Source organism: Saimiri boliviensis, chromosome 6 (assembly GCF_048565385.1).
Source record: "Saimiri boliviensis isolate mSaiBol1 chromosome 6, mSaiBol1.pri, whole genome shotgun sequence".
Taxonomy (NCBI): Eukaryota; Metazoa; Chordata; class Mammalia; order Primates; family Cebidae; genus Saimiri; species Saimiri boliviensis.
The window spans coordinates 128,024,137-128,036,542 of record NC_133454.1 but is presented as its reverse complement, the minus strand read 5'-3'; the positions used below and the strand labels follow the sequence as shown (position 1 = coordinate 128,036,542).

The 12,406-nt window shown below is 50.5% G+C and overlaps 1 protein-coding gene across 4 annotated transcripts in view; it reads left to right on the top strand.

The window, feature by feature from the left end:
* Positions 1-12,406, top strand: part of CPT1A (carnitine palmitoyltransferase 1A) — an 83,532-nt gene that overhangs the window by 48,856 nt on the left and 22,270 nt on the right. For all 4 annotated transcript variants that reach the window (XM_039471236.2, XM_039471237.2, XM_074401800.1 and 1 more), the window contains 5 exons: positions 1,321-1,408; positions 2,499-2,694; positions 5,557-5,745; positions 7,260-7,365; positions 9,795-9,911. In XM_039471236.2, the coding sequence (XP_039327170.2) occupies positions 1,321-1,408; positions 2,499-2,694; positions 5,557-5,745; positions 7,260-7,365; positions 9,795-9,911 (696 nt within the window). The remainder of the gene's footprint in view (positions 1-1,320; positions 1,409-2,498; positions 2,695-5,556; positions 5,746-7,259; positions 7,366-9,794; positions 9,912-12,406) is intronic.

Here is a 12,406-nt window from a genome sequence, read left to right as displayed (position 1 = left end):
TGCCTGTAGTCCCAGCTACTCAGGAGGCTGAGGCAGGAGAATTGCCTGAACCCAGGAGGCGGAGGTTGCGGTGAGCCGAGATCGCGCCATTGCACTCCAGCCTGGGTAACAAGAGCGACACTCTGTCTCAAAAAAAAAAAAAACAAAAAACAAAAATTAGCTGGGCATAGTGGCACACGCCTATAATCCCAGCTACTTGGGAGGCTGAGGCAGGAGAATCATTTGAACCTAGCAGGCAGAGATTGCAGTGAGCCAAGATCATGCCATTGCACTCCAGCCTGGGTGATAAGAGCAAAACTCCGTCTCAAAAAAAAAAAAAAAAAAAGTTAAAAAATAGAGTGTACAGTTTGATAACTTCTGATGTGTATATACTGATGCACCTGAGAAACCATCATCACCGCAGCCAGGATGGCAAATACATCAGTCACCCCCAAACCCCCCTCTGCCTTTTGTCATTTCTCCCTCCCATCTGGTCCTGGACCCCCAGTCTACTATCTATCACTCTAGATTAGTTTGCAGTTTCCAAAGCTTTACGTAAGTGGAATTTTACGGTATACACTCTTTTTTCTAAATTCTAGTTTCTTTCACCCAGCCTAATTATTTTGAGATGTAATTCTCCTTGTGTCTCCTAAATAAATATATATCTGTGGTACTTTAGTTCTGTAATCTGCCCTTCAAAGAAGCCCTTGTTTTTGAACTAATAATCCTGGCTGGTGAGTTGCTTGTGAGAAACAAAACATTTCTTCCTTAAATAGTTCTTTGGTTTTAAGTGTCAGTTATAAATAATCAATTAGGCTGGGCATGGTGGCTCACACCTGTAATCCCAGCACTTTGGGAGGCCGAGGCAGGCAGATCACAAGGTCAGGAGATCGAGACCATCCTGGCTAACATGGTGGAACACCATCTCTACTAAAAATATAAAAAATCAGCCGGGCGTGGTGGCACGCATCTGTAGTCCCAGCTACTCAGGAGGCTGAGGCAGAAGAATCACCTGAACCCAGGAGGCGGAGGTTGCAGTGAGCCGAGGTCGCACCAGTACACTCCAGGCTAGGCATCAGAGCGAGACTCCGTCTCAAAAAATAAAATAAAATAAATAAATAATCGATTAGACTGTGTTATTTAGTATTTAACCATACAGGAAGTTGCACCCTGGCATGGTTTAACGAGTCCCCCAACAAAGCATTCCGGGGAGCCACTGGGAAAGCTGAAGTCAAACCAAGCAATTTGTGCGGAAAATGCATTCGGCATTTCCACCCGTGGTCTGGCCGCGTCTGTTCTGCGGGATGTTCGTTGTTGGCTTGGAATCTGTTTCTCTTACAGATTCGTCTTCTGGGATCCACCATTCCACTCTGCTCGGCTCAGTGGGAGCGGATGTTTAATACTTCCCGGATCCCAGGAGAGGAGACAGGTGAGTGAGGCTTCGCCGGGCTCCCTGGGGACTGGGCACTTTCCAGCCCTGTGCTCAGAATTAGGAGCTGTCAAAGGAAGTGCCCGAGGGGCCTCATTGTTTTCTGCTGCTTTCCTGAGATTATAGGCTATGATAGCAGATTCCTTCTGCTGAATTTCCTTCGTCTTTATTAGGCCTGGACTGTTATTTCCAGATCTTAATTTCTCTTTGGTTGAAGACTGTCGACTGTCTTATAGAGTGTTTCACCTTTTTTTTGTTGTTGTTTGCGACGAGGTCTCTCTCTGCCACCCAGGCTGGAGTGCAGTGACATGATCACAGCTCACTTCAGCCTCCACCTCCTGAGCTCCAAGGGATCCTCCCATCTTAGCCTCCCCAGTAGCTGCAACCACAGGCACATGCTATAATACCCGGTTAATTTTTGCATTTTTTATAGCGATGAGGTTTTGCCGTGTTGCCCAGGCTGCTCTCAAACCCCTGGACTCAAGTGATCCGCCTGCTTCAGCCTCCCAAAGTGCTGGGATTACAGGCATGAGCCACCGCGCCCGGCCTCGGGTAATTAGTTTGAGGTCGCAGTCTAATGAGTGACGAAGCTGAGCAAAGAAGTCAGGCCTGTCTGACCCAGAGCTTTGACTCCGTGCTAGGACTAGGCTCCTGAGGCTGCCTGGTGGGACACAGAGGAGGGACCCCGTGCCCTTTAAACGGTCAGGGTGGCCGGGCGCGGTGGCTCAAGCCTGTAATCCCAGCACTTTGGGAGGCCGAGGCAGGTGGATCACGAGGTCGAGAGATCGAGACCATCCTGGTCAACATGGTGAAACCCCGTCTCTACTAAAAATACAAAAAATTAGCTGGGCATGGTGGCGCGTGCCTGTAATCCCAGCTACTCAGGAGGCTGAGGCAGGAGAATTGCCTGAGCCTAGGAGGCGGAGGTTGCGGTGAGCCGAGATCGCGCCATTGCACTCCAGCCTGGGTAACAAGAGCGAAACTCCGTCTCAAAAAAAAAAACAAAAACGGTCAGGGTACATACAGTGCACTCAGCCCGAGATGAACTTGTGACTCTTGATGTTGTGTCTCCGACCCGCGGTGCGCTCAGACACCATCCAGCACATGAGAGACAGCAAGCACATCGTTGTGTACCATCGAGGGCGCTACTTCAAGGTCTGGCTCTATCATGACGGGCGGCTGCTGAAGCCCCGGGAGATGGAGCAGCAGATGCAGAGGATTTTGGACGACCCCTCAGAGCCTCAGCCCGGGGAGGCCAGGCTGGCGGCCCTCACCGCAGGAGACAGGTGCGTGGCCCGGGGTCCCTTGTCCCGTGGTGAGGGGTGGGGAAGGCGCTCCTCCTCACCGGGGGCCATCCCCTTCGGGGCCTGTGGGAACACTGGCACGGGGCTCCCCACCTCGGCTCTGTCTTGCTCTGGGGTCTTGGGTCCCAATCCCTGCCCAGCGGATCTCAACAGCAGTGGGGACATGGTCACCCCTGTGTGTGTTGCGCAGATGCATGTGGAGACACTGCAGAGTCTAGGACAGGGAGACCTGAGGATTAGGATTAGGCTTTTTCTTTTTTTGAGATGGCGTCTCACTCTGTCACCCAGGCTGGAGTGCACTGGTGCCATCTTGGCTCACCGCAACCTCCGCCTCCCAGGTTCAAGCAATTCTCCTGCCCCAGCTTCCCAAGTAGCTGGGATTACAGGCATGGGCCACCATGCCCAGCTAACTTTTGTATTTTTAGTACAGACAGGGTTTCACCATGTTGTCTAGGCTGGTCTTGAACTCCTGACCTCAAATGGTCCACCCACCCCGGCCTCCCAAAGTGCTGGGGTTACAGGCGTGAGCCACCATGCCCAGCCAGGATTAGGCTTTCTTACGGGGCTGTGGGCATATTTATTAATTTAGAAAACGGAGCAAATTGAAACCAAGGCTCCTGTGTTACAGTTACATTTCCTTGCCTCAGTGAAAAAGAATCAGGCCAGGTATAGTGGCTCACGCCTATAATTCCAATGCTTTAGGTGCTAAGACAGGAGGGTCACTTGAGCCTAGGAGTTTGAAACCAGCCTGGGCAACAGAGTGAGACCCCATCTCTACCAAAAAAATAAAAAATAACCAGGCATGGTGGTGCGTGCCTGTAGTTCCAACTATTTGGGAGGCTGAAGCAGGAAGACTGCTCGAGCCCAGGAGGTCGAGGCTGCAATAAGCCATGATCGAGCCATTGCACTCCAGCCTGGATGACAGAGTGAGACCCTGTCTCAAAAAATAAAAAAGAGAATCAACCCGAGCTTTGTTTTCTGGAGGAGGCGTGTGTATTGTGTAGCAGGGTTTCTCACCTCGGTCGGTGCTGTGCACACGCAGGGCCGGTAGTTCTTTGTGGGGGGGGCCACTGCCCTGGGTAGTGTCGGATGCTGAGCAGCAGCCCCAGCCTCTGCCCGCTGGATGCCGGCAACAACCTGTGTGACAACCAGAAGTGTCTCAGACATTGCCCAGTGTCTGGAGGACACTGTCATCCCCGGCTGAGAGCTGCTGGGTTCCAGCCATGTGACAACTTCGAGGCTAGTGCTGGGAGTGAGGCGGGAGGGGCGGGCGGCAAAGATCAGGAGGGGCTCTGTGCTGTGTGGAGGGGCCGCAGGTGGGCTGTGTCTTGCAGAGGGTGGGAGCAGGTAAGGAGGATGATGGGTGTCCAGCAGGTGGAGCCATGTGCCCTGGGGCAGCAGAGCAGGCAGGAGCTGTGGAGCAGGCTGCATGGCTGGGCCACTGTGCCAGGCTGGGGAGGGTCATGGGCACCCGACCGTATTTGAGCTTGATTCTGCGACCAGGTCTGCTTCAGGCGGTGCGCGGTGGGGTGGGGGGCGCACGAGTAGGTTAATTCAGGAGATTCTTCTGGTTGGGCAGGAAGGAGGGGCCCTGGACACAGGGATGCTTTTCGGTGGCCCAAGTAGCGAGGGCCTGACAGAGGGCCAGGGCTGGAGGCAGGAGCAGGGTGGGGATGTGTGCAGGAAAGCCGGCATTGTTCAGTGTCCGCCGTGGCGTTGACAAGGCTGGAAAGAGCAGCCGTAGGAGATGCATCTCTAGTGAAGCTGTGCTCGCCCGATGGGCTCTTCTGAGAGCCTGGAATCCCCAGCGGAGGAGGCATGGGGAGCCTGAGCAGGTGCTGTGGGGCCCGGGCTCCCTGTGGGTCTGTAGGTGCCTCAGTCCTGATGTCCCCTCTGGATAGGCCACATCAGCATCTTACCCATGGGAGTCCATGCGAAAGGCTCCATACATGCTGGCCACCATCACCGTCACCTTTGTCCCCTGGGTAGGGTATGCACTGGGGCCTGGCGTGTGTCTAGGTGTATTGGCCCTGTGGGCCGCCATGGCCAAGAACTCACAGAGAGAAGTAGGGGAAAGAGAGCCAGATGGCCACGATCTGGAAGGGTGGGCAGGGGCAGAGGGCCCTGGAGGAGCTGGAGTGAGAGGGACCCAGGAGCGTTAGAGGAAGCCCCGCCGGTGCATCTCATAAGAAGGCAGTGGGCATCACATCCGTTCTGTGTATTCCAAATAAACAGCCACGGGGCCTCCTTGTGGAGGGGTCACATGGCCATTCATGGCATGCCTTTGGGGGCTGATGGCCTGGGTTCCAACTCTGCCTCAAAATCGCTGTGACCTAATCTTTCTGTGCTTCAGTTTGTCATCTGAAAATTGGGTACAGTAGCATTGAGAAGATCGGTGAACTGGCACACAGAAAAGGTTTGGAGGCACAGCCTGGCGTGAGGGACGCACTCTTACTCGTTTACAGTGGCCTGGCTGCGGGAACTTACCTAGGGTGGTTCCTGTGGAGGGCAGCGAGGGCGTGTTGGGAAGCATGGAGCACGGTGCTCTGGGCCTGCTGCTTCCTGGAGGCTTTGCCCACAGGCCCAGCCTCATTCTGGTCGTCCGTTCAGTCAGCATTTATTGAACAAAAATTACCTGTGCTCTGGTCTGGAGACCAGCAGAGGGTGAGATGCCTTCCAGCAAACAGTCTCAGATGAGGAAAATCATCAACATGGAGTTTTCCTTCGAGAAATTCTGAAAAACCACAAAGGTTTGATTGTGTCATGGCAAATATCATGTGGCAGGAGATGCCGCCCCGTCGCTGCAGCTCCGGCTGCTTTAATCGTATTTCATCTTCACCACAGAGTTCCCTGGGCCAGGTGTCGCCAGGCCTATTTTGGGCGTGGGAAAAATAAGCAGTCTCTTGATGCCGTGGAGAAAGCAGCGTTCTTCGTGACATTAGATGAAACTGAGCAAGGATACAGAAGGGAAGACCCAGATACGTCAATGGACAGCTATGCCAAGTCTCTACTGCATGGCCGGTGTTACGACAGGTACCGTCCATACCTTTGGAGACACGGGAGTGTGCCCACGAGCTTGAAATAAATACCCTGGGCGGCTGACACTCTCCCCCTAGCATCTATACTGCTAAGGAAGAAGGTGGCATAAAAATACAGCCTTGCCGGGCGTGGTGGCTCAAGCCTGTAATCCCAGCACTTTGGGAGGCCGAGGCGGGTGGATCACGAGGTCAAGAGATCGAGACCATCCTGGTCAACATGGTGAAACCCCGTCTCTACTAAAGATACAAAAAAATTAGCTGGGCATGGTGGCGCGTGCCTGTAATCCCAGCTACTCGGGAGGCTGAGGCAGGAGAATTGCCTGAACCCAGGAGGCGGAGGTTGCGGTGAGCCGAGATCGCGCCATTGCACTCCAGCCTGGGTAACAAGAGTGAAACTCCGTCTCAAAAAAAAAAAAAAAAAAATACAGCCTTGAGTTTTCTTTCTTCTTTTTTTTTTTTTTTTTTTTTTTTTTTTTGAGACAGAGTCTCACTCTGCCGCCCAGGCTGGAGTACAGTGGTATGATCTCGGCTCACTGCAACCTTTGCCTCCCAGGTTAAAGGGATTCTCCTGCCTCAGCCTCCCGAGTAGCTGGGATTATAGGCATATGCCACCACACCCGGCTAATTTTGGTATTTTTCATAGAGACAGGGTTTCACCATGTTACCCAAGCTGGTTATGAACTCCTGATCTCAAGTGATCCGCCCACCTCGGCCTCCCAAAGTGCTGGGGTTACAGGCATGAGCCACCGCGCCCTGCCAACCTTCAGTTTTCTTCCCTCTGCCAAACCTGTCACACACACACAGCCTGAGCTGCACATTTGAGATTCTCCCCTTCTCTGCACATGACCACCTTGGTTTGGAGATGCTGTGAGCTGCAGGGCTGCCCAGTCCCTGGACTCAGGCAGGGGAGAGTGGCGGACACAGCTGGGCACAGGCTGTTGGCCCGGGGCTACCTCCCGTCCTGTTTTCCTTCTCTGTAAAGTTTTTTTTTTTTTTTTTCTTGTCTTTTTGTTTTTTTTCTTTTTGTGGAGAACGGGGTCTCGCTATATTGCCCAGGCAGGTCTCGAACTCCTGGGCTCAAGCTATCCTCCCGCCTCTGCCTCCCTAAGAGCTGGGATTACAGGCGTGAGCCACAGCGCCCGGCTCCTTCTCTGTAAAGCGCTGGCCAGCCTCCCTGCGGGGTGAGGACAAGGACTGGCTGATGAAGGGGTCAGTCATGAGCTCACAGAAAGAGCCTCTGACCTCTCCCTAGTGGCCTTGTGATAATAACAGGTCTGTCTTCAGGTTTCCAGGACATAAAGCGCTCATCTTTGTGTCTGGGACCGGGAAGAAGTTAGTAATTCAGTGTCCCACTCGTGCTTTCCTCTTCACTCTGCAGAGACTGAGCATCCAGTCGCTGTTAGAAGGGCAAAATAAATTGGTCCACCCAGCATGAAGCAGAGAGGAGTAACATCTGCTCATTTTTCCCTCTTCCAACACTTAAGTTCCATACGTGTGTGTGTTACGCAGGTGGTTTGACAAGTCCATCACGTTTGTTGTCTTCAAAAACGGGAAGATGGGCATGAACGCAGAGCACTCCTGGGCAGACGCACCAATCGTGGCTCACCTTTGGGAGGTGAGTTTTCACGCTTTTCCCTTGAACGTGGAAGTTGCTTTTGAAAATCCAAACCTGGCAGCGTGCGGTGGCTCACGCTTATAATCCCTGCACTTCGGGAGGCCGAGGCGGGCAGATCACCTGAGAGGTCAGGAGTTCGAGTCCAGCCTGGCCAACATGGTGAAACCCTGTCTCTACTAAAAATACAAAAATTAGCCAGGTGTGGTGGTGCGCACCTGTAGTCCCAGCTACCTGGGAGGCTGAGGCAGGAGAATCACTTAAACCCAGAGACAGAAGTTGCAATGAGCCGAGATCAAGCCACTGTAACCTGGGCAACAGAGCAAGACTCTGTCTCAAAAACAAAAAAGAAATCCAAACCCCACACTGAATTTAGTTTCGTAATATTTCTGTGATTATAGAATATGAATTTTTCACTCATACTAGTCATACACGTGAAGTTAAATCACTAAATTAAAGGCATCCTTGTCTTCATTTCTCCAACTCCTGGGTTCAAGCGATTCTCCCACCTCAGCCACCCTAGCAGCTGGGACCACAGGTGTGCGCCACCACGCCTGGCTAATTTTTGTATTTTTTTGTAGAGAAGGGGTTTTGCTATGTTACCCAGGCTGGTCTTGAACTCCTGGGCTCAAACAATCTGCCTGCCTCAGCCTTCCAAAGTGCTGAGATTACAAACATGAGCCGCCGCACGCAGCCTTGCTCTTGATTGATTTCTGATGTTTCTGCGTCAGGAGAAACATTTCTGATGTTTCTTCTGGAGCTGTAACTCAGAGCAGCTAGCACTTAATTAAGGCTGTTCCTTCACTGGCTCAGGTTGGCCTGGATCGTGACCCCCACGTATTAGTGGCGCCCTCCACCTGTCCCACCCCCTCGCCCACTAACAGTTAACCCCTGACCCTGTGTTGTTTTTACCGCCCTCACTAGAATGTAAGCTTCCTGCGCACAGGGATTCCTTTTTTAAAAAAAATTTAATTTTTTTAGTTGAGATATAAGTCACATACCTTAAAATCTGCTCTTTAGAAGTGTCCAATTCAGTGGTTTTAGTATATTCACAGGGTGGTTGTGCAACTGTTGCCACTGCTCAGCCTCCCGAGTAGCCAGGATTACAGGCACGGGTCACCACACCCAGCCAATTTTTGCATTTTTGGTAGAGGCAGGGTTTCCCCTTGTTGGCCAGGTTGGCCTTGAACTTCTGTCCTAAAGTGATCCACCCGCCTTGGCCTCCCAAAGTGTTAGGATTACAGGCATGAGCCACGCACCCATCCTAATTCAGTAATATTTTTATCACCTCCAAAAGAAACCCCTCATTCCGTTCCTCCCTGTGTTCCTGGTGAGCACTAATCTACTTTCTGTCTGTATTTGCCTATTTTGAACATCTTATGTGGATGGAATCATACAATGTGTGGTTTTCTGTGCCTAGCTTATTTTTTCTTTTCTTTTGCTTTGTTTTCTCTTCTTTCTTTTTTAGAGACAGGGTCTTGCTCTGTTGTCCAGGCTGGAGTGCAGTGGCACAGTCATGGCTCACTGTAACCTTGACCTCCTGGGCTCAAGTGATCCTCCCACCTCAGCCTCCTCAGTAACTGGGACTACGGCCATGTGCCACCACACTCTGGCTAATTCTTTAAGCTTTTTATAGAGATGAGATCTCACCATGTTGCCCAGCTGGTCTGGAACTCCCGGCCTCCAGCGATCCTCCCACCTTGGCCTCCCAAAGTGCTGGGATTACAGAAGTGAGGCGACGCGCCCACCTGCTTTTCACTCAGCATGATGTTTTCCAGGTTCATCATATTGTAACACATATCTGGGCTTCATTCTTTTTTAGGGCTGGATACTATCCCATTGTGTGGATCGACCATACTTGGTTTACCTCTTCATCAGCTGATGGGCATTTGGGCCGTTTGTACTCTTTGGCTATGACAAATAATGCTGCTATGAACATTCTGTGCAAGTTTTTGTGTGAATCTCTCTCTTCATTTCGTTTCATTGAGTATATACCTGGGAGCGAAATGAATGGGTTGTATAGGTATATTTCACTATTTAAGGAAGGGCAAGAATTCTTGTCTGTTTTGTTCACAAAACACACTTCTTGTCTGCTCTGTCGCCAGTGCTTAAATGGCATTGCCACAGTGGTTCCGACCCCCAGTGGGTGCCCAGTAAATAACCTGGCTTAGGTTTACCTGCCAGTGAAAAGAGCACCATGAACTTGAGCAAGCCATTAGCCCTCTGCTGTCCTCTCTCTGTCACATGCTCAGAGAGTTTCACACCTGACGTGGAGATCAGCTCCACCCAGTGCTGAGCATACAGGAAGCATTAGTGGCTGTGGTTCGATCTTTGCAACATCTCTGCAAAGAACAAGGCTCTGTCCGTGTTGGAGATTGAATGTGTCTTATGTACCACCGTCAGTTTGAATAATTTTGCTTTCTTTTTGACAGTACGTCCTGTCCACTGACAGCCTCCAGATGGGCTATGCGGAGGACGGGCACTGCAAAGGCGACACCAATCCGAACATTCCGTACCCCACCAGGCTGCAGTGGGACATCCCAGGGGAAGTAAGTCCAGATTATCCAACCATTGTTACTTACCTGGGATGGGAAACATATGTGAACTCTCACAAATGAATTTTCCAACTGTAGTTCCTGCCCGATCATGAGCTCAGCTGAAGACCACTGAGGCTGAAAGTTGTTTGCTCAGGGAGTTTCGTGAGGTCTGCGGGGCTGTCACAGCTCCTGTTCCCTCGGAAACCTCGGTAAATATTTATTCTTCTGTCTGAAGCTTTTGGCTAAGATTGTCAGTGGGATTTCCAGCTCAGACTTAACCAGACATCTATAAAATGCTGACAATCAAAAATGAAAGCCAAAATCACATAGGTTAGAGCTGAATGCCTCTAAATTGCTGATTTATAATTCTCAAAGTTTAATTCATTTTGGTACCTCTCAAACACTCTCAGAGGCAGCCCACTCACAGGAGCCCTTTGGAAAGGAATTTTAGGGTTGCAAATACCAAATCCCAGTTCACTTAATCCAAGGAGAAATTCCTAAAGTCCAAAATACCATTTTCTTTTTAAAAATTTTTATTTATTTGAAACAGTGTCTTGCTCTATCATTCAGGCAGGAGTGCAGTGGTGTAGTCACAGCTCACTGCAGCTTCAACTTCCCAGGGTCCAGCAATCCTCCCACCTCAACCTCCCAAGTACCTGGGACCACAGGTGCGTGCCACCATGCCCAGCTAATTTTTATGTTTTTGGTTGAGACGGGGTTTTGCCGCGTTGCCAGGCTGGTCTCAAACTCCTAAGCTCAAGCAAGCCACCCATCTGGCCTCACACAGCGCTGGGACTACAGGCATGAACCACCGCACACAGCCAGAAATAATTTTCCACATGGTGAGGTACTGTGTCTAGTGCAGTGGTCTTAGCCCATTGCTTCTGCTTGCCCTGTGGCCCTAGGGCTGGTGTGGGTTCTGCAGAGAGCTGTCACCTCCGCAAAGCCCTTGGGATTAGGGACATGGTAGCTGACCAAGTCACTTATCATTTATTTTTTAAAAATTTCTTTTAACAGACTTTATTTTTTAGAGCAGTTTTGGGTTCACAGCAAAACTGAGTTCCCATACACCCGTCTCCCCACACATACACAGCCTTCCCAACTATCCACATCCCCAACAGAGTGATGCCTTTGTTACAGCTGATGCACCTGCACCAACACGTCATTATCCCCCGAAGTCCACGGTGGATTTAGTCTTGGTGTTGTACATTGTCTGGGTTTGGACACATGGACAATTTGCCCTGTGTCTGCCATTACAGTGTCATACAAAGTCGTTTCACTGCAAAAACCTCTGTGCGTCACCTATGTATTCTTCCTTCCTGCTCGCCCCTGGCGACCGTGAATCATAGTCACTGTCCCCATAGTTTTACCTTTTCCAGAATGTCAGATACAGTAATTCCCCCCTGAGATTTCAATTCGAAGGTCCAAAAATATTAAACAGAAAATTCCGGAAGTCAACAATTCACGAGTTTTAAGTTGCATGCTATTCTGAGTAGCATGATGAAACCTCCTGCTACCCTGCGCGGTCCCACCCAGGATGGAGTCATCCCTTTGTCCAGTGTGTTCATGCTGTAGATGCTACCCACTTAGTGCTGTCTCGGTTATGAGCTGGAGGAAACACCGTCTCTGTAGTGTTCTGCGCTATCAGAGCTTTCAGACGTCCACCGCGGGTCTTACAATGGATCCACATGGATAGAGGGTTGCTGCTGTCATTGGAATCATCTGTGTGTAGCCTTTTCAGATTGGTTTCTTTCACTTAGTAATAACCATTTAAATTTCTTCCAAGTTTTTTCATAGCTTATGGCTCATTTATTCCTAGCGCTGAATAAAATTTCATTGTATGGTCGTCCATTTATTTTTTAAGATTTTTTTTCCTTTTTTCTTCTCATATGCAAAATACATTCAAAGATTTGTTTTTAAAAATGTGTTTCTCGGCTGGGCGCAGTGACTCACGCCTGTAATCCTAGCACTTTGAGAAGCCAAGGCGGGTGGATCACCTGAGGTCAGGAGTTCAAGATCAACCTGGACAACACGGTGAAATCCCATCTCCACTAAAAATACAAAAGTTAGCGGGGGCAGTGGTGGGCACCTGTAGTCTCAGCCACTTGGGAGACTGAGGCAGGAGAATCGCTTGAACGTGGGAGGCGGAGGTTGCAGTGAGCAGAGATGGCACCCCTGCATTCCAGCCTGGGCAACAGAGCGATACCCTGTCTCAAATAAATAAAAAATAAAAAGTAAAAAATGTGTTTCTCGATTGCCACTGTGTGACGACAGTGGGCTTAATGAGATGATGTGCGACTATCTGAAACACCCTCTGGGGTCTCACTGGAAGCCAGGGTGCCCCCATCCCTACCTATGTTCCTGTTAGCGGTGGAACGTATCCATGCCGGTCCCCAGCAACCTCAGTTCTGGCCTTCTCAGAACGAATTTGACTGAGGGGCAGAAGGCAGGAGAGACCAAAGCAAGTTTCAGATCTGGGGAGAAAGTTTATTAAAAAACTTGAGAGC